Source organism: Misgurnus anguillicaudatus, chromosome 23 (assembly GCF_027580225.2).
Source record: "Misgurnus anguillicaudatus chromosome 23, ASM2758022v2, whole genome shotgun sequence".
Lineage (NCBI taxonomy): Eukaryota > Metazoa > Chordata > Actinopteri > Cypriniformes > Cobitidae > Misgurnus > Misgurnus anguillicaudatus.
This window is the reverse complement of record NC_073359.2, coordinates 38,144,584-38,167,170: the sequence shown is the minus strand read 5'-3', so window position 1 is coordinate 38,167,170 and position 22,587 is coordinate 38,144,584. Positions and strand designations below refer to the sequence as shown.

The window sequence follows — 22,587 nt, the reverse complement described above, 5'->3', positions numbered from 1 at the left end:
CTTATGAATAACTTTACATTATTTTACTCAAAGTCAACGAAAATCGAGCAGGACCAAAACATTTTACAGCTGATCGCTGTGAAAAATGCCAAGCGACGACGTCAAGTATAACCGTTGCAATGACAGTGATCTTGATATGACAGTAAGTGTTTTGATTAATGCCATTAATGTTTATTTTTTATCAGTGTATATCCCTGTTCAACTAAATGAATATATCATGGCAAAGATGAATGCACATTTATACATTGATTGAATAGATTTATAGCATTTTGGAAAAAAAACGTCATGGATTTATTGCATTTTGTGGAAAAAATAATTTGTTTTTATAATAAATCTTTGAAAATCAAGTTATGGATTTGAATTTTGATGTTTTTATAACCTAAAGATGCTATGGGAAAGTTTGTAACAGAAAATAGTGGTTTTCATCTTGTCACTTTCTTGGTATAGAAAACACGTTTTTACAGAAATTTGTCAAAATGGATTTATTGCGTTTTGGAACCAAACTCTTCAAATAAATAAATAGGTATAAAGGAAATAGGGCTGCCAAAAAAATGAATACCAAAGGTGCACCCTCACTCTTTAACAATTCAATCTTTAACTGGATAAGTTGTGAAGATCAGGGTTTGGGATGAAGGTCTGTCAAGGGTGCTTCAGAACTGTATTTGAGAGCCATTTGCCACTGGGTTGAGCCAAGGTAAATATAATAAAAACTGTGTTGTAATTCATGCAATTTACATGTTGGAAAATGACTATGGTGAACAATGTATTAAATAAAGGATATTGGGGGGGGGGGGGGGTCGTAGACCAAGAACCAATGGAAGCATTAACTCTTTCACCGCCATTGACGAGATATCTTGTCAATTAAGAGAAAACGCTTCCCCGCCAATGACGAGATTTTCCGTCTTTCCGCAATACCGCACAAGTATTGCGGGTGGCGCCCTTCCGCAACTTTTTAAACCCGGAAGTATTGCCCTATGGCAAGCTGCTGCATGTCCGTGTCTGTTTTAAAGATCGCTCTGAATGGGATCTCTATGAAAAGTCCGTCACAAAAATGGAATTATCTCAGCTTTTTGCTCAAAATGTGGTGTTTTTGCAGAAACCTACCCATATTCAAAAGCTGATTACAAAAGAACCACTTAAGGTAGGATGAAACAGGTTTTTTTTGTTTGAAAGCAGACGGTCTGTTCTTTTTAATTTGGTATATTGTATGTTTATATATTTAAAGAAGAACATTTTCTGGAAGGCATTAAACTTTGGTGAAAATCATGAAAAACGCTGGCACTGGCTGGCAACTTTTTTTAAAAACGCTGGCGGTGAAAGAGTTAATGGAAAATGACACAGTGTGTGTGCTTTGGCATGAAACAATATTGTAGTGATATTTTGGTTTAACTGGTTGGAATATCTATGAACTAGACACCTGCTCAACTATTAATGGTACCTGACCAAAAAAAAAATATATATACATATAATTCCTTTCTATTACCAACCACACACCAATGTGACCACATTGAGTAAGCGAATTCCGAAATTTAGTCAAGGCTGGGTTTACAATTTGCATTAACATATGATCTCCGTGATCCGAGCATGCAATAATTTGTTTTAAAACAAAGTCATATTTGTTATTAAAAAACAACAACAATATATGGTACATAATAATAGCAATAGTAGCAATATTTACTTGACAGGTGAAAAAAATGTAAATGATTGTCAAGTATAGTAGGCTCATGCTCGAAATGTGACTTCTCTTATTAGAAATAACCGTTCTATTTCATCATAAACAATCTGAAAACAGGGCTTTAAGTCTAAAATACCGAACTTGTCCTTTAAAAAGAGGGCGCTTGCTCTGACCTTGTTTCAGGGTGAGAGGTGCACAAACACGCAGGAGAGAGTGAGCAAGGGGGACCTGCTCTTTAAAGCAACTATAAACGTCCCTCACCACAACGTAAGGCCCACCTCTCCCCTCATTCGATTGGACAATGGAAAGATGCGAATGACGCCGGGCGCTTCTCCGCTCTCAGCGCTCCTTCAAAAGCGCGTGCTGCGGCTGGCGGCAAAAACCGCAAGGCGCTCGGCGTGCAGAAACAGCACGCAAACGCTCCCTGCCCATAGAATATCATTCAGAAAAGGCGCCTGCAACTGCAATAAACGCTTTTGCTGTGATTGGCCCCTAATTTTGTTTCTTATCTCACATTTAAAAATGTACAAACGTGAACTAACTGGTTTTGTAAAATCCATTCATTCAGTAGGAATTTCAATGTCCACATCCTAAAACATTAGCATTCAGTTATTTAAACTTTTAGGTCACCAGTTAAAAGCTTGTTAACAAAAAGTCACAGAAACATCACATACAGCTGCAAACATATCATATGTGTCTAAAGTCTGAAATATTAGCAACAAAGGAAATTTAGCTCTAAAGTCCCTAATCTACACCAACTTTATAACCAGAAATGCAGGAATGCGTGTTATTTAAAGGTCAATGAAGCATGTGACAGAAGTATTATTTGTAAACAGATGTTTTATCGAAATTCAAAGAGTCTTGGTGTTTGTTCTAACCTTATTCAATACCAGGACTGTAGCTACTTAAAAAAAATAAAACATCAATGGTTAATTTACTTAAGTAAGGCCAAGGGTCAGAGGTAATACACTAAGGGCCAGATTTACTAACAGCTTGCACCAGCACAAACCTAGCCGGGGTGCCAGATGAACTTAGCCCAGCCCACAACATTTGAGGTCGGGAAATTCAGTCTGGAGTTGCTCCATTGCGCCGCTACTATGCTTGGGGAAAAGAAGATGAACCAATCAAATTGTCAGGGCAGGCTTTATACAATGATAGACAGATGATCAACAGTAACGTAATCAACCACCTCACCAAAGAGCACTTGTGTTAAATCCGTTTGCTGCGCTGGAGAATTGAGATGTGAAGATTCAGCCATCGAGTGTATTCCAAAAGATATTGACAGCGCATTGATTTTAATAGAGGAACAGAGAAACGAGATCAAGGGATTTGTTGATCGGAAAGATGTTTTGCCGTTCCTCCTACGGGATTCAGCAAAAGTTCCAATTGAGTGCAGAGGCATTTTTTTGTCCTGGTTTGGTTAAAACACGTCCCATAACCACAGCCCAATGGAGCGGTATCAGACTCATATTCTGATTTAAATTGAGTATGACAACATCAGGCTAGCGCAAACCATCATTTTGCCGTTAAATAACAACTGAATGTCTCCCATTGGCACTAATTTGCCCCGTTATGTAAATCTGGCCCACAATCTCTAGATGGGCATGCATGTGCATATATGACCATATTTGCCTATACACCGATCAGCCATAACATTATGACCACCTGCCTAATATTGTGTATGTTCCCCCTTTGCCACCAAAACAGCCCTGACCCGTCGAGGCATGGACTCCACTAGACCTTTTAATCAGAATTAGCATTCTCCTTTTCAGCTATTTTAGCTACAGTAGCTCGTCTGTTGGATCGGACCATACTGGCCAATCTTTGTTAACCATGTGTGTCAATGAGCCATGACCCTGACTTTTTCCCTTAAAGTTGATGTTTTGTAAGCAGGAAAAAGGAATCTGAGAGACTCTGACAAGGGCCAAATTGTGATGGCTAGATGACTGGGTCTTAACAACTCCAAAACTGCAGCTTTTGTGGGGTGTTCCCAGTCTGTTCAGTACCTATCAAAAGATGTCCAAGGAAGGAAAAGCGGTGAACCGGCTACAGGTTCATGGGCGACCAAGGCACTTGGGAAGGGAAGGCTGGCTCGTGTGGTCTGATATAACAGACAAGCTACTGTAGTTTTGATAGATACTTCACAAATAAGTTCTGATAGAAAGGTCTAGTGAAGTCCATGCCTCAACAGGTCAGGGCTACATAAACAAATGGATTTCGTGGAACAAACTAACTTCTGTTAAACTTCCACAAAGAATCAATAACAATAGTGTAGAGTCCTTTTAGAGTAGTTTATTTCTGATAACAAGCAAAATAAAGAACAATTAGATTACCTAAGTTGAAATCACAGCTAAACATATCAAAAACTACATTGATTCAATGTTACTGTGTAAAATGTGTACTATCGTCTGGCAAACCTCCTTTCACATAGCGGTGATTCGTGACCGCTGTCTTCCCTCGTCAAAAAGCCAAAACGTTTGTTTTTTTGACAAGGTATTTGTTCCAAAGTTCAGTTTAGCCACTAATCAGACCATTGACAGAGACGAAAGTTAAGTTCTGTTTAGACAATGCCTGTGCGTCTGATGAAACCATTTATACCACAAGGATGTTGAATGCTTTATTCTAAATGGTTGAGAAATGTTCCATGGGTTTGCATTATTTTTTGATAAACGCACACCTGACCTGTCAAATGTCTTAAAATAACCACCAGAGCAATGTCTGTGGTAACCATGGTAGAAGGGGAATAATTGACACCGTCCTTTGAAATATTTGAAAATAATACACCTGCTGTGTAATGGCATGATGTGAAGCCTATTACCACCTTGGGTGTGCATTATTTTCAAATAAATCAATGACCTATTGTGAATTATTCCTTATGTACTGAATGCAACTGGGCATGACTGAGCAGCTGATGGAGAACTAAGAAAGGCAACTTAAACAGGATGCAGTGTATTAGGTGTTGTTTCTCTATTGGTTGACATTACCTGATGTGAGCTTGACTAATGTTGCATGCCAGAACTTACATTCGTAAATTCGAAAATGGTGGTACGTCAATAACTTTGAATATCCCTGTATCTTTCGTGTTTATGACTAGTTGTAACACGCATGTTTTGCCATGTGACACAAAAAGACTAATAAGCTTCAACTCTGTTCGACTACAGAAAGTCATATATTTGGGATGGCAGGAGGTTAAGTATATTAAAAGAGAATTTTCTAATTCTGGTGAAGTATTCCTTTAAGATTGGTCTCCATTGGTGCTGTCTCCATCATCCTCTCCTTCCTCCTGCTCACCCTCCTCTTCCTCCTCATCCTCCCCTCCTTGACTCTTTATCTGCAGATAAAATCACACATGTAAATATCAAAACGATTTGTTTGATTTAACGCATCACTGTCCTTTTCATCTGCTCACCTCCTCCTCTTCTAGCAGATCTCCTTCTTCCTCATAGTCATTTGTTTCCACACTATTAAGCTCTTTCTTTCCACTTGAGTGCTGTGGTGACACCTCCATATTAGCACTTTTCACTTTTGCAAATGAAAATAAAGATAATTCAGTTATGATGTAGGGGAGAGTGGGGTGATTTGTGCCAGGGGGGAAGTAGTTCCACCCCTTGTTTCCTGGAAAACCATAGAAGAAATTGGTCATGTGACCACATAATTTTGAAAAGCCATCAATTTTACTCATCCTTTAAAAAAAGACACATTGCATGAGAGCTAAGCACATTTTAGCTTTCAAAGTAAAATGTCTATGATTAAGGGTTTTTGATTGTAGTGTCTAAACAATTATAGATAGGTTTGAAAATATTTCACACGTTTTAGTGCTTTAGCAGGCCACACAATGAGTCTATACAGTTAGTATAATGTTAGCTCTTAACTGCTGGATCATGCTAATTGTTCAGACTTGTAGGTCTGGGGTGATTTGTGCCAAAGGGCCTGGGTTAACTTGTGCCAGAGATGTGCTCAAGAAACTACCCACACCTCAAAAACTTGGTGGTACAGCCATAAGTTTTGTGATATAGTCACATGTTTTTTTATTCTTTTTTTTCGTGCTATTATTATGAAATTTCGTGTTTTTTCGTGATCGTATAACGAATTCCTGTTTTCATGTGATTATCACGTATTGGTTACTCAACTGCTTTTTCCTATTTGTAAACCATTGTCGCTTCGGTTTAGGGTTAGATTTGGTGCTTGCATTAGAATGTCACTTTATATATTGGTTTATACTATTTTTTCTGATTTATGTTTTTAAATGACGCCTGGCGTTAGGGTTAGAGTTGGGTTTGGTTAGGGATTTCATTTTATGTAAATCTAACCCTAAACCGAAGCGACAATGGTAAGAAAATAGGACAAAACAGCTGAGCAACCAACACGTGACAATCACACGAAAACAGGAATTCGCCAAACGACCACGAAAAAACACGAAACTCCGTGACAATAGCACGAAAAAAGAATAAAAAAATATGTGACTATATAAAGAAATTTCGTGAGACTGGGCTGTAAGTTTATATTCCCCTGCAGTATTGACAAGTGGGATGTTAAATAGTAGGCCAGATCCAGACCACCTAGACTTACATACTCACAGGGGATATCTGGAGAAGTAAGGAGATGGACATGCCTCATCACTGTTTGACTTAGGCCTACCTGCCATTTGTTTCATTTAGCTAAAATTGATTTCAGTTTTGAGTTTGCACTATGTTATTAAAGAGAAGTTTTATTAAGTTTTTAAGTGGCCAAGTCACAATAGGATGTTTATAAATTAGTCTAGTCACTTTATTCTTATATATTACATAATTGACAGACACGTTCTGTGTATGTTAACAGCAACATGATCTCACAAAGTTCCGCGGGACAGCCACGGAATTCTGTGCTCATTTTTCCGTGGCATTCTCACGGATCTCCGCATTTTTCCGTGGCCCTGCTACGGACTGTCTTTTTCCGTGGCATTCTCACGGATTGGTTACTCAACTGCTTTTTCCTATTTTCAAACCATTTTCGCTTCGGTTTAGGGTTATATTTGGTGTTTGCGTTAGTATGTCACTTTAAATATTGGTTTATACTATGTTTTCAGATTTATTCTTTTATATTTTCTAAACTTTAAACAATTGTTGCCTGGCGTTGGGGTTAGAGTTGGGTTTGGGTAGGGATGTCATTTCATGTAAATCTAACCCTAAACCGAAGCAAAAATGGTAAGAAATAGGACAAAACAATTAAGTAACCAATCCGTGAGAATGCCACGGAAAAAGACAGTCCGTAGCAGGGCCACGGAAAAATGCGGAGATCCGTGAGAATGCCACGGAAAAATGAGCACAAAATTTCGTGACTGTGCCACGGAAATTCGTGAGATCAGGTTGGTCAACAGGCATCTATTGCCAAAGCCACTTTGCCTGAAATTATTCAGAAATATCATATATTGTGTATTTAAGTTGTGTTTTTCCAAAAACTACAAAATATGATTTATTTCAACAGTTTAATAGAGTGACAATATCTAAATAAACCTTAAATGAGTAATTGTGTATTAAATTGGTCTTGCTTTAATATAGCATTACAATTCATAACATTAAAATATTCTATTTTACTTCAGAAATCACCGGCACAATTTACCCCAACTTATTTTCCCAAAAGGCACAACTTACCCCGCACCAGGGGCAAGTGGTGCCACAAAGACCACATTTTTCCCAAAAGCTATATTTCTGAAACAATTTATTTCAGATCCAAAGTTATTGTTCTCAACAACATCCTGAAATATATGAACATCCTTAAGTTGAATGCATTACTGTCATGGCCTCACTTTAAAGTCACTTTGAGTAAAAACTGGCACAACTCACCCCACTCTCCCCTATTGTGTACATTTTAATTATTTTTTAGAGAATATTTTAAGTTATCTAGAATGTCTGTTAACTTCATTTTAAGTCTGTTGAAGCTCAAATGATACAACACTGAAAAAAAACTTCTGGACATCTGTAGCACATAATTAAATTAGGTTTTCTTAAAATGAAATTAACATTAATTAAAATTTAGTTCATTTTAAGAAAACTTTATTCAATCATGTTGAACTGGTGTACATACCGTAATTAAATTCCGTAGATCCAACAATTTTTTTCAAAAAAATCATTTTAAGAAAACTTAATCATGTGCAAGAGATTTTTTCAGTGTATAGCTATGTTTACGAATAGTTTTCACAGTATGATAATCATCTCAGAAACTATCACGGTTTCATGGTATACATGTGACATGAATGTAACGCAAGAGCAATTCAAAAGCATACTATGCAGGCAGATATGACTGTACCAAGCTATCTGGCTGGAGCAAAAAAGACAAGAAAAAACACCATATACAGTATGTGAAGTAAAATAAAGCATGTATTTTGTGATGTTTTAAATTCTCATTTAGTCTTGAATAACCATGCAATGTTTTTATGAAAAACACTCCAGTCCGGGGGCATAATTTATACTGTAATGCATGCGCATGAACAAAATCTTCATTGAAATGTGTGTACTCATACAAATATATAGGGCCATGCGCACAGACATTTTTGAAGGGCAGTGGTCCAAATTAAAAAAGGCACTAACTACTATTATGGGTTTGATAAAATATTATAAATATGATGTTTTATTGTCATGGTCATGTCTTGTGTCTCGTACTCTTATTTTGTATATTTGTCAGTCAGAAACTGTAAGATCATAGAGCAAAGTGAGACCATCTGTGATGAATCAGACAGGTTAGGTTCCATTTGCAACTCTTTATTGATGTAAGCACACAACAAACAGTGAGTAATCAGTGGGCAAATCCAGATAAGCATAAACGTAAACACAATCCAAGATCGGGGCAGGCAGATATTATTCATATACGTTACACAGTCCAGGATCGGGGCAGGCAGAAAGCAGTCGTAATCAATAAACAGTCCAATGTCGGGACAGGCGGCAAACGGCAATAATCCAATAGACAGTCCAATATAATCACCAGGAAAGCAAACACGGGTAAACACAAGGAAATGCTCAGAAATGCTGCTAGGGGCAAACAAGACTTTGCGAAGATAGAGTAGCAGAGTCCCAGGTTAAATAGACCCGCTGATACGCTACAGCTGGTGTGTAATCAGCGGGTCGCAGTGCATTATGGGGAATGTAGATCAGTATGCGGGTGAGTGAGAAGTACCAGGAGCGTCAACGCTGACATCCATCACATAGTACCCCCCCCCCCCCCCCCGGGACTATACCCCTCCCAGTTGACGAGGTATTGGAGGTTGGAGCCCTGCCGTCTGGAGTCCAGCAGCTCGCTGACCAGATAGGCCTCTTCACTGTCCACCATAATGGGAGGGGGGCCTGATCCACCGGACTCTACAGCCGCTCCCAGATCCTCAGCAGGTTTGAGCAGGGATACATGGAAAGTGGGAGAGATACGGTAATTAGGAGGGAATTGTAAACGGTAAGACACAGGATTAATTTGTTTAATGATTTTGAAAGGGCCGACATACCTGGGACTGGGAGTTTCTTGCAGGGGAGACGAAGTTTCAAGTCTCTGGTCGAGAGCCATACAAGCTGACCGGGTTCATAATTGGGTTCTAGGCTTCTGTGGCGATCTGCTTGGTCCTTGAATCTTCTGATAGCTTGAGACAAATGAACGTGTGCTTGTTGCCAGGTTTTTTGGCTGTGTACAAACCATGCATTGATGGCTGGAATGTCTGCGAGTTCTTCGTCCCAGGGAAATATGGGAGGTTGGTACCCAAGGACACATTGAAAGGGAGAGAGACCCGTGGAGGTTTTCTTCAGGAAATTCTGTGCATATTCCGCCCAAGGTAGGAAGCGACACCAGTCGTGTTGGTTTTTATGACAATGAATTCTGAGAAATTTTGTGAGTTCTTGATTGAGACGTTCTACTTGACCATTGGATTGAGGGTGATAACAGATGTAAGACTGATGTTGATGTTTAGAGCTTTGAAGAACGCTTTCCATAGCTTGGACGTGAATTGTGGACCCCGGTCGGATACAATGTCTTCAGGAAGTCTGTAGTACCGGAACACACAATGAAGCAACTGTTCAGCAGTTTCCATGGCAGACGGCAGCTTGGGCAGAGGGATAAAATGGCAGGCTTTAGAGAAATGATCAATAACCGATAGTACCACTGTGTTACCTTCAGACCTGGGTAGATCAGTCACAAAATCGACCGCGATGTGAGACCAAGGTCTTTGTGGGATCACAAGGGGTTGGAGAAGACCTGCCGGGTTCTGGTGAGGAGTTTACCTGGCTGCATAGTACATGCATTAACAACGGCGCTTACAACAGGATACATGGACTGCCACCAAAATTTGTTCTTTAACAACAGCAATGTAGAATTAATTCCAGGGTGCCCGTAAGATAGAGATGTGTGTACCCATTGGATGACTTGCTTCCTGTGGGATGGTGGAACGAACGTGCGGTCTGCAGGGCATTCAACTGGTGGTGGGTTGAGATTATTGAGTCCGTTAATTTCTTGCATGACATTCCACTGTACAGGAGCCACAATGAGGGAGGACGGGATGATGGGCTCAGAACAGATAGGCTGGGGCGTTGAATCATAAACCCGTAATAGAGCGTCTGCTTTTGGTGTTTTTGGAGCCAGGTCGATATGTGATAGTGAATTGAAATCTTGTGAAAAACAATGTCCATCTTGCTTGACGAGTGTTGAGTCTTTGGCAGATTGCAAATATTCCAGGTTGCGATGGTCTGTGAGAATAATGAATGGGTGTTTTGCGCCCTCCAGCCAATCCCGCCACTCTTCCAGAGCTGCTTTCATAGCCAAAAGTTCTCGGTTGCCTACATCGCTCGGCTGGATTCAGTTTACGGGAGTAAAAGGCAGAGGGGTACAATTTGTTGGGGTTACCTTGTTTTTGAGATAATATGGCGCCCACACCTGAGTTAGAAGCATCCACTTTGACTATGAAGGGTCTTTTTGGATCTGGGTGATGCAGGATGGGAGCTGAGGGGAAGCAAGTTTTTAGGTCTCTGAAAGCAGATTCAGAGTCAGGGTTCCAAGAGAGTTTGTGATTGGACTTGTGCACTAGAGAGGTTAAAGGAGCTGCAATGATGCTGAAATTCTTTATAAATCGTTGGTAGAAGTTGGCAAATCCCAGGAAGCGTTGAAGTTCCTTCACAGTAGTGGGTCTGGGCCTGTTAAGTACTGAATCCACCTTCTTTTCATCCATGGCGACCCCGTCTGGACTGATGACATAACCTAAGAAGGATGTCGAAGATTGATGAAATTCACATTTCTCTGCCTTAGCGTAAAGCTGATGTTCAATGAGTCGTTGTAGGACTGTTCTGACATGGATGACGTGTTGTTCCAGGGAGTCTGAATAAATCAGGATGTCGACGATGTAGACGATTACTAAACGATTTAGCATATCCCGGAGCACATAATTAATAAATGACTGGAACACAGACGGACTGTTAGAGAGCCCGAAAGGCATCACCAAATATTCATAGTGACCATCACTGATTGAGAACGCTGTCTTCCACTCATCGCCCTCACGAATACGAATCAGGTTGTAAGCATTGCGTAAATCCAACTTACTGTAGATCTTGGCACTGCGTAGTTGTTCCAGAGCAGCTGGTACTAGAGGTAAAGGGTAGCGGAATTTCACAGTGATGTCGTTAAGTCCACGATAATCGATACAAGGGTGCAGACCACCATCGTTCTTTCCCAAGAAAAAAATTCCTGCAGCCGCTGGTGAGGTAGAATGACGAATGAAACTCTTCTCCAGCTCTTCTTCAATGTATTTCCCCGCCTGTCGTTCGGGTTCAGATAAGGGAAAGATGCGCCCCCTAGGTGGTACAATGTTGGGTAGCAGTTCAATGGCACAGTCACTGGATCGATGAGGTCACCCGTCCGAGACGTGTTTGTGATGGTCGTGTGGGACAGACAGGGAGAACATGACCATCTTCACCACAGTACAGACACAGACGTTCACGAAATCGGCGTTCTCTCTCTTCCACCGTGAGACGTGCTCATCCCACCTGCATAGGTTCACTAATGTCAGATGAAAATGAAGCAGGGATATCATATCCTCGTACTGGTCTTCTACTGCGTACCAAATTGTCAACGCGAATGGTCATGGAGACAAATTCGTCAAAACTCCTCCCCTCGTCAATGCAAGCCAACTCAGACTGTAACTCTTGGTTTAATCCTTGGTGAAATAGAACCTTCAACGTATCCTCTACCCAGTTGGTTTGAGCAGCAAGAGTGCGGAAAGTGAGTGCATATTCAGCGGCTGTGCGGCGTTCCTGAAGAAGATTTAGTAGCTGTTCTCCAGGGTCTCGGCCTCCACAGCTCGCATGGTTCTTTGAAACTCATCATATGTACAATGATTAAAACTTCCTGCTGCCCATAATGCCGTGGCCCACTCCAGAGCTCTTCCGGTAAGTAAAGAACAAATCAAAGAAATCTTACCGACCTCCGTGTTATATAGGTTGGGCTGTTGGGCAATGAAGAGCTCGCACTGCATAAGAAAGCCTTTACATTTGTCCGAGGTACCATCAAACTTTTCGGGGAAAGCCAGACGGGGTGTAGCTGAAGCCAGGGGTATGGCTATGGGTGGAGGTGAAGGCAGAATTGGTGCTGGAGTGGGGGCGGCGTTTGCTGATGCCGCTAAACTCTGAACAGAGGGAACCAGTTCCTCCGTGAGAGAGGTTAGCTGAGCAAACTGTTGCTGATGAGCCACCAGGATGTGTGCTTGTGAGGACAGCTCGCCTGGTGCTTAGGTTGCTGGATCCTGTGGTGGCTTTTGTGACGAATCAGACAGGTTAGGTTCCATTTGCAACTCTTTATTGATGTAAGCACACAACAAACAGTGAGTAATCAGTGGGCAAATCCAGATAAGCATAAACGTAAACACAATCCAAGATCGAGGCAGGCAGATATCATTCATATACGTTACACAGTCCAGGATCGGGGCAGGCAGAAAGCAGTCGTAATCGATAAACAGTCCAATGTCGGGGCTGGCTGCAAACGGCAATAATCCAATAGACAGTCCAATATAATCACCAGGAAAGCAAACACGGATAAACACAAGGAAATGCTCAGAAATGCTGCTGGGGCAAACAAGACTTCGCGAAGATAGAGTGGCAGAGTCCCAGGTTAAATAGACCCGCTGATACGCTACAGCTGGTGTGTAATCAGCGGGTCGCAGTGCATTATGGGGAATGTAGTTCAGTATGCGGGTGAGTGAGAAGTACCAGGAGCGTTAACGCTGACATCCGTCACACCATCTTTCAAACTGACACCCCACGTCTTAATCATCCTAGCATCTTTTGACCGATCAGCATTCAAAATGAAGACAAGGCCCATAATTTTTTTATGGACAACTTTTTGTGGTACATCAGCAATTCTTAGGTAAGTTTGTTTCTAATGATGTTATGATTTTCAAATTGACTTATATTATTAAATTGACTGTGCGCTTGCGCAGAAGTTCGGTTCAGAATCTATAGAATGTACATGTAAACGAACATTTAAATCAGATTGCACTGTTTAGGGTGCATGTAAACTGTATCATCGTAACCTTCAATCGTATTAAATTTAATCGGATTGACAAAATTTTGTGCATGTAAACATAGCCAATGTCATCTTTCGGTAGTGCTTACATCATAGGAGGTTGACGAATTAGGGAAGGATATGCAATGATCCAGAAGACCCAATAAGGATGCCAAGGTGGGCACTCGCGCCTTCGTTTACATTTGTCTACAATGCAGTTAAAGAAAGTACTGTGGGTTATAAGATGGTAAATGCTGAAAACATATTTTAAATTCCTGCCTCCTCACCACACGCCACTGATAAATGGTAATGTGTTCCAAAGTTTTGGAGCATAGGCTGAAAAAGCCCTGTGGCGCTTAGTTTTTAGACAAGATTTTGGGACAGTTAGTAGCAGCGGGACGGAGGATCTGAATGATCTTTGAGAGGAGAACTTAACCGTTCTGATATATAGATATGAGCAAGTCTGTGCTGGGCTTCAAATCCAAAAACTAGGACCTTAAAATAAATTTTTTGTTTCACCTGGAGCCACTATAGGATAGCTAGCATAAGCAAAATAATTTCTCTTTTTTTGTCTTAGTGAGAAAGCGAGTTGCAGCATTCTGGACTAACTGTAATTATGACAGTGATGACTAATTGATTTCGTCATATAGTGTGTTACAGTAATCGGGTCCTGAGGAGATAAATGAGTGGATAACGAATCCTTAAAGGTAATGAAGGACTTTCATTTTTTGAGCCGGTTGAATTTGAAAAAGCTGTCTCTATTTTTTTGTCAAAATTCAGATGACAATCAAAAGTGACCACAGATTTTTGACATAGGTGTAATTGTTTGACTGAAGAGGCCCCAAGTGACCACTGTACTTGTCAATCAGTTTTGCATGCCGAACAGAAAAACCTTGAAATATCAACCATCTATTGTTAAATTTTCTTTAAACATGCCAACAGGGAAAAAACAGAATACTGAATGCTAAGTAAAGCCGTGTATCATCTGCATAGATGTGATAAGAGACCTTGTAGATTGGAGCTTAATGATTGAACGGATAGGAAGGAAGCATGGAAAATAAAACTGGACCCAGTGGTCGCATTAGTATTTTTAGCAGTGTAATTCTGACAGATTACACTTACAACTTGTAAATGTAGCTTCCAGCACTGTTCAGCTGGAGGCAAGTAGTGTTCATTTTGTAAGATATTTCAGTTTGGACAGCTCTTACATTTATTTTAGTCTAGGACTAGTCTAATCCCTGTCCAAGAAACTGTACCCTAAAAGTCTCAGCATTTTAGTCTAGTTTTAGTCAAATAAAATCTTAAGTATTTTAGTCTTGTTTTAGATAAATTTATTATTATTAATTAACCTTACAGTCAATCTAGTCTAGCCAAAATCATTTTATCAAATGTATCTTTTCATTATCTGATGAAAACCATAGGTTGAATAATTAAGAATGCATCTTTGGAGAAAGGGTGTGGTCTGATGGTGTCAATTTAAGGAATACAACTGAACACTTCCCTTAAAGGTGTTGTGCACTTGAAAAAAGGGAGAAGAGAAGAAGAAAGTTTGGCAGGCAGGCAGCTGGGCAGATCTGTTGTTTCAATTGTTTGTTCAAATCAATCGTTTCAAATGAATCGGTTCAAAGGAGTCCGTTTGCAAATTGGACAGATTGTGTGTCAATCCCGCCTGGGAATCGCAAAACATTATTGTTACTATATCAACATGGAAAACATTTCCTCACTGGATGGGATTTGATCTTTCCACCTTTCACCATCGTGTCATCGTGTTTTGTTTTAATGAATATGCACGAGGAAGAGAAGCAAACTAATTTACTGTCCCGCAATCATCAAGATCATCACTCATTAATCACATATCACAATCACAGAGAGCAGGCCCGGATTGGCCATATGGAGAACCGGGAGGATTCCCGGTGGGCCGGTCTGTTTTTTTTTGGCCACGAGGGCCGGTGTTGTCATGCCACCGGGATGACGCGTATTTGAGGGTGAGAGATGTTCCCGTCGCTTTATGCACAAGTTGATTGTGTCCCGAGTCCCGACCACTTATTGGAAGAATTCTTGAATTAGGGTTCATTGACATCTTAAACGCATGGGAAACGCAGGACGTGCCGCTGTCTTCTGGTTTTCAAAGCGCTTACTTGAACACGAGTTTTGTTTCAGACGCGTCTATATTGAGTGCGCTTGCCGGCCGCGCATCTATATTTAAAATAAACTTGAGCGCGTCTTTTGAATGTGCTTGCCGGCCACGCGTCTATTATATTTTAAATAAACTTGAGCGCGTCATTTGAGTGCGCTTGCCGGCCGAGCATCTATATTTAAAATAAACTTGAGCTCGTCTTTTGAGTGCGCTTGCCGGCCGCGCATCTATTATATTTTAAATAAACTTGAGCGCGTCTTTTGAGTGCGCTTGCCGGCCGCGCGTCTATATTTTAAATAAACTTGAGCGCGTCTTTTCAGTGCGCTTGCCGGCCGCGCGTCTATTATATTTTAAATAAACTTGAGCGCGTCTTAATACAAACGGGCTGGCCTCTAAAAGGAAAATAATTTACAAAACCTATTTTTTTATCCAAGTCATAGATGAATTCTCTATGAATAGTCATTATTCATCATTTATTGCAAGAGGAACAAAAATCTATTTGATGCAAAACTCATTAGTTTATTTAAAAAAAAGTAGTTTCAAAAGTATATCCATGATGTTTTCTTTTTTTAACACAATGTAGGCCTACGTTATTTAGCAATAGACATGATCTAAGTACTAAAAAAAAGATACAGATTTTTTCCATTTGTTTCCAATGCATACTTGATAGATCTTGCTTGTGGATTGTATATCAGGGGTTTCCAAACGTTATCAACCCAACAGTTAATCTCAAGACTCACATTTTTTTAGAAATAGAAATATAGAGGAAAACACAAACACATTTGTTTCCTTTAGTTTTTGAATAAGTTTACTTTAGTAATATTATGGTCTTATGGTAGAGCTGCATGATTATGGCAAAAATTATAATTGTATACTGCATTTGCACGGAATATGATTTGAAAAATACAGTGAATTTCAAGGCTGCGGAGAACAGTGCACAACTGCAGACTTATACTACTGAGGGTTTAAAGATATTATTTCAATAGTCAGTCATGAACTAAAGTGGGCGGTCTAAGGCATGAAACTCCAGGGCTGAAAATGAGTCCCACTCCGGCCCTGACAGAGAGCCATTAGTAAGCACTGGTCTTAAAACTGTCTCGCAACACTTGTTGTAATTCACTGACACTCCAGTGTGATGAAAGAACTCAAGATCAATCTCCAGGACGAAAATGATCAGAAATGAAAACTGCAACATGTTGTCATCTGTATGAGGTAAGACTCAAAATCTAATGTCAATAGAGTCTGCAATAATCTTGATAGTCTTGATGGTTTCTGTATAGCAGAGCCGGCACCAGACCATAACTAACAGGGGGGCACGTGGCTTCCAACGGTGGGCACGCAATTAGCAACAATAACTTGCAAAAACAAGGCATTAAAACAACAAATACAGTGCAAGCACACACTCATACAACTGGTACAGACTGTCAGCTCATTTCCCGTATAAAGTGCAGAAGATCACAAACTATGCCCAAAAGTTAAACTATTTTGCTTTGAAACAATTTTTTTTATTATCGCTTTGCTCAACGCAACAACAAACCGCCCTCGCGCATCGCAAGCCATTGAAATAAAAAGGGTTTCATGGCGCAGCGCACACCGCGTCCTAAAAGCCGCTTTACCATAATCACGTCGTAATGCTGTTAACGGCCCATAGCCATACTTCACATTTAAGCTTATGTAAATTAAAACGATGCCAACTTACCTTTAAAAAAGCTGAAGCCAGCATGTACGAACATTACACTTCCTTAAAACAGTGTCCTGTAGATTTGAAAATTCCACCTCGACCTCTAATCTCTGAGTTTGAGCCAAGCTGTGTTTGCATGAAGTCAGATGGAGCAGGCGGTGCTGTTTCGTTCTAAATGTTCTAATATCCATATTTTAAACAATCCATAAAATGCCGCGAAAAAACAGGTTGCTAGTATCAGATCACAAATATGCTAAAGACGTAAAGATGCATGAGACGCCGCAATACAACCAATCAGATAAACTGGTCTATTTTAATTAAAGAAAACATATATCAACTATATTTTCCTCATTTGATTAAATTAAAAGTCATGAAACATTCAATGTTTAATTTATTTTAATTATTCTTGATATTAAATTATTAAAAACTGTGTAGGGGGGCACAAAAACCTGTTTGGGGGGCACGGCCCGCGAATGCTCCCCCTTGACGCCGGCCCTGCTGTATAGTACAGTGCAATAAAGAAAGTAATTTGAATTTAGTTCAATTCAGATCTCTTCTTTATGTATCGGACGTGACCTAGTCATGCAAATATCAGGCTTTATGAAACTTTTTCCTGATAAAAACCAGACCCAGCCACCAGAAGTATTTTAAGCTTACATTGTGAATCAGGGAAAGTTAAGGAGATAGTTTTGAACACAAAATATTTTTTGCTTACTCAATAACTGATTTTTATAACGGCTAAAATGTTACAGACTGCACCTTTAAGAATTCTTTCATTTTCTGTTTGGCACTTACCTGATTTCTTGCTGTGGTCTCTTTCCATGCACTCCAGGCTCTCCAATAAGTAGTCTACTTTATGTTTAATGTGGGCGAGTTCTTTTTTAATGGTCTGCAGATCATCAGCCTTCACTACACACATGTACACAGAGCCTTTAGTTTAAATAATCACTCGAGGCCTCTTGTGCTTAATGATAAAACAGTAGCAATCATTGTTATTAAAAAGACACCAATGCAAGTAATAAAATGGTTTTAAGTGTAAAAAGTGTAAAATACCATTTTAAGATAATCAAATCAAAGAGATTTACAAAGCTGTTATGCGTTCTAATTGCATTTCTTTCATGATTTTACACAAAGATAAACACAATCATTAAAGCTGCAGTGTTATGCTGCGTTTACACCAGCCGTGGTAGAGATGGCAAAAACACGCTATTCGCGCGTAGTTGGATGCTTGAACATTTGAGTTTACTCACTTTATTCGAGCGTGAAAGCCGCACGTGAAATTCTAGTCATTTTAGTCATTTGAGACATTCACGCGGAAATTCGCGTCATGGCAGGGGCTTCTGCGACTCTGCTGAGACTCCACTTGCTTCCTGTAATCACGTCACTACAACAAGGTCCTGATTAGTTAATGCTGCGCGGAAATCCACCGAAGTTCAGATTTTTCAACTCGCGCGTTTCCCGCGGCAACGCTCGGAACGCACCGTGCCTTCCTCTTGTTCCGCACTATTCGCGCAGACCACACCGCAAGATGCCTAATCGCGTCTTTGCATTGACTTAACATGTAAATCACTCGCGCTTGCCTCCTCTACCACGGCTGGTGTAAATGCAGGATTAGTCTTGCATAGCCAAACTCTTGATTCTGAAAAAATTCTAGTGTTAAACCAACAAAAGAAAAGTAAACCAAGTTTCAGAGTTTGAGTGGCATTGAGCTGCATAAACAGGTACATAGCCAAATCTAAAATTCTATGAATATAAATTCTATAATTAAACATAGAAAAAATATTTATTAAAAAATGCAATTTTATGGCCAGTAATGAAAACTAGCTGGTGTGTGTGTGTGTACTTACTGGTGCGGGAGGTACGCTGGCTGCTTTTGGAGGAAAAGCTGCTTTTTGTCCTGCGGGTGCCACTGTTCACACTCACACGTGCACGCTTGGATGGAATCACTGCCCGGGAAAGAGGAGGAGGTGGTGGGGGTACACGTGACGGGTACGAGTACATCCTGAACACACACTTCAAATTATTCCCTCAATCATACAGATTCTCAAATTCTAGATCAAACAGACTGGAAATGTTTAATAGATCACAAATTCACAGATGAAAAGAAATCAATTTGTTAACAGATGGAAATTGTTCAAGTGTTCACCTGTCATAGTAATCTCTCTGAAAGTCATAGTCCAGATCGAATGATGAACTGTGAGAAAGGAAAGTGTAGAATTAACAGAAATTAAAAGTGAGAAGTACAGATGTAAAAATTATTTTACGAACCTGAACATATCTCCTGCAGAACGCTTAATGGGTTTTGACCGATGAGGCTTTGGTTCACCCGCTAGATTGATGTCTAAAAAAGCATACAGGATAAAAACATATTTTTAAAAAATGTTTAAAGGAGCATTTCACCCATAGAAACTTTAATCTTTATTGAAAGTGTGTCATATTTGTAGTCGAATTGTAACATACATTTCGAATTTCATGCCTATTTGACCGAGAAAAGGGGTGTTTGTAGTCTCAACCCCTCAACAAAGATATTGGACTTCCTGCTTTCAATGATGCAAAATGACAATTTTTACATCATTGAAAGAAGGAAGTGCAACACTGAAATCTGTATTTCTCCTGTCTCAGTGAAAACTGAGGGAATGATTCACGACCATTCAAAAACATGACTGGGGTTCTAACGATACAAAGCTTTAAAGAATGACGTAGTGCACACACTCTGAGGTTCAAGCAAGTAGATCTTTAACCCTTAATCAATGTTTGGTCTTGATGATTGCGGGGCAGAAAATGAGTCTACTTCCTTTGACTTTTCCTTGATTTTTTAAAAGTGGGACCTTCATCTCAGGGCCATGAAACTCTATGACTTTTCCTAAGTAATCTATCTAAACATGCACAAAAAATAGGCTTGATTTGGTTGTTCTAAAGGTGTGTGAAAAATTACAGTTTAAGGTGTTTGGGGTCAAAATTACCCCACATTGAAAATGAATGGGACTTTTTTTTGTCATTTTGTTTGTCAAAAAATAAAAGTAAATCCATTATAAATCTGAAAATTTCTACATATAAACCAAGGTCTGGTCCTGGAGCATAAATAAAAAGTGGAAAAAACTTGCACAAACTGCAAGAAGAACATCTGCATTGATCATACTGTCAACATCTCCCAGATGTGCTTTGCACTGCTTGTTCTTTCACTTGTTTATTAGCCATGTGATTTATATAAAAATTTGTATTGTTCTGTGTACCCTTTACTCCTGTTCATTACAGTTTGTTGGTGCTGTTGTTTTGTTATGTATTATTTAAGGAATAATTGATGAGGGGCCATTGAATTATTAGAAAAATAATGCAATAATAGAAAAACTATTTTCAATAATTCAACGGCCCGGAGTCAATTATTCTGCTTATACTACAGTTAACACAGCTCAAGACATCGATTACATGACATATTTAAAGGGATTTGTCCAGTTTTTGTGGATGTTGGTACTGTGAGTAGGACTATTTCTTCCACGTCTTTTGCTTGTTCCAAAACGTCATTTAAAAGCTGGCAATGGAGGCTTGAGATTTGTGTAAACGAGGCTACCTCTATGCGTCTCTAAACAGCGCTGTTATTGCCTCTGAAAATCGTCTGTCATGTTGTTTTTGTTAGTCTGTTATAACAGTTAACTATGCAAAGTGATATGGAACAGTTGCACACCTCAGAACGTTCATCAGCCAATCAGATTCAAGCATTCAACGGACCCGTAGTATAAATTGGTTTATTCACAAAATATATATCATAAATTTGTGAGGAGAAGTTGAAGCATCAAGAAAAAATAAGTGTAAATGATACAAGTCTCTATGGACCTCTATTTGACATATGTGGTCTTTGCACTTTCTTTATTTAATTAAAACAAGCCAGCAGATTTCAGTATTCTATCCCTAACACATAGAGCAATGTCCAAAAACAATTTAGATTTCTTTAAGATCGACATTTAAGTGATTTTTTTCTTTAACATTTTTTTATGAGCCAATTCATGGCCTAGTTAAGTAATTGTGCACTAAAAAGGTAAAAAAAACATACAAATTTCACAAAAACACAGCATAAATGTATAGGTGAGAAGTAAATAAATAAAAAAAATGATATATAGTTTTCCATATAAAAATTTATCAGACTCCAAACACCAAAAACGTTTTCCTTTTTGAACACTGATTAAGGGTTAAAAGCCATACACTGGCAGTGTTTCTCAACTCCAACTCTCCCTAAAACACCTGATTCAACTCAACAGCCTCCTTCCAGAATGTTAAAGGCCCTGTTTACACTTACATGGTTATTTTGAAAATACATTTTCCTTTGTTTGGCACCGCCACAGTATGCACCAGAGCTCCTAGAAGTTTGGCATGCTCTTGACGGCATATATACATGGGTACGTGTTAATGAACACTTTTCTGAAAACTGACATACTGGAGAGGCTGAAATGTCAGTTTATGAAAATAGCCGCTCACGTGTAAATGAAGTCTAAAAGTGTTGTCCTAAATAACACAATAACAAGCTGATGAGTGGAATCAGGTGTTTCATACAAGTATAGGGAGACATCTAAAACATTCTGCGAGGGGGGCCCCAGGGACTGGACCTGAGGAACACAGTGGCCCTCATTTATCATTCTTGCGTAGAAACGGGCATATATGTTGGCGTAAGATTATGCTTATGTTACCAACCGGAGCGGGCTACTAATGCCCCTCCGGGCATTCCACCTCGAGGAGGTCCCCAAAAGCACCCCAATGACCAAACACACGAAGCAGGTAAGTAAAAGTTAAAACAAGCTTTATTTAAATCAATTAAAATTACTGTGGGAAGGGGGAAAGGGGAGATTAAAATAATTCTTCTTCTGTCCTCCAACAGACTCTTCAGGGGGAGAGGAGCCAAGTGCCGGGCCAAAGCACTACTGAGAAGGGGAGGGAGCCGGGGGGACGGAGCCCTCCTTTGCTACTGGAGGCAGAATAAACAATAATTAGGCTATGTTTACATTAATGCGTTTATCCTTTAAAACGCGTTACTTTTTGCTACGTTTACGCCTTTCATCTACACTACATCACCGTTTTCGACCCTCATAAACGGATTCGTTCGCAAACGCTGAAGACCCTGTTTTAGTTTGAGAACTCAGACGTTGTTCTGAGTGTAAATGAACGTATACGGAGTCTTATGTAAACGAACAGCTGATGTTAACGTGACAGCGCATCATTTTCAAAGTAAAAATTATTTTATTCATGTAAATGTTGGTTTCAACGGAGGTTTTGCCAAAAATAGTAAACATCTACCAACCAGCTATTATAAACGCTATAACATGTATCCTTATAGATAATGTCTGTTTTATATTAATGTTTGAGTATTGTTGGGTTTAATTTGTTTATGTTTTGTTTAAATTTAGTTAGCTTACGAAAGATAGACTGTAATTTTAAACGCCATATAGGCAGAGCCGGATTAAATAAATGGACTACACTAGGCAGGCTGCATTTTTTGGGCCCCCCCATCGAGGTTATTTATGAATTGAAATCTGAAACTTACCAAAGTTACTAATAAAAGTGAATTCACATTTTACACAGCCTAGTCTTTGCTTACAAATTGGTTGT

At 39.6% G+C, this 22,587-nt stretch overlaps 1 protein-coding gene across 5 annotated transcripts in view; it reads right to left on the bottom strand.

The window, feature by feature from the left end:
- Positions 1 to 4,821: 4,821 nt before the first annotated feature.
- The window catches only part of LOC141359585 (heterogeneous nuclear ribonucleoprotein C-like), a 42,914-nt gene continuing 25,148 nt past the window's right edge, over positions 4,822 to 22,587 (bottom strand). For 4 of the 5 annotated variants that reach the window (XM_073862263.1, XM_073862265.1, XM_073862262.1 and 1 more), the window contains 6 exons: positions 19,261 to 19,333; positions 19,139 to 19,186; positions 18,840 to 18,994; positions 17,788 to 17,901; positions 5,085 to 5,197; positions 4,822 to 5,006 (listed from right to left, as the gene is read on the bottom strand). In XM_073862263.1, the coding sequence (XP_073718364.1) occupies positions 4,911 to 5,006; positions 5,085 to 5,197; positions 17,788 to 17,901; positions 18,840 to 18,994; positions 19,139 to 19,186; positions 19,261 to 19,333 (599 nt within the window). In that variant the 3' untranslated portion in view covers positions 4,822 to 4,910. The remainder of the gene's footprint in view (positions 5,007 to 5,084; positions 5,198 to 17,787; positions 17,902 to 18,839; positions 18,995 to 19,138; positions 19,187 to 19,260; positions 19,334 to 22,587) is intronic. The other variant, XM_073862266.1, reaches the window with a different exon arrangement.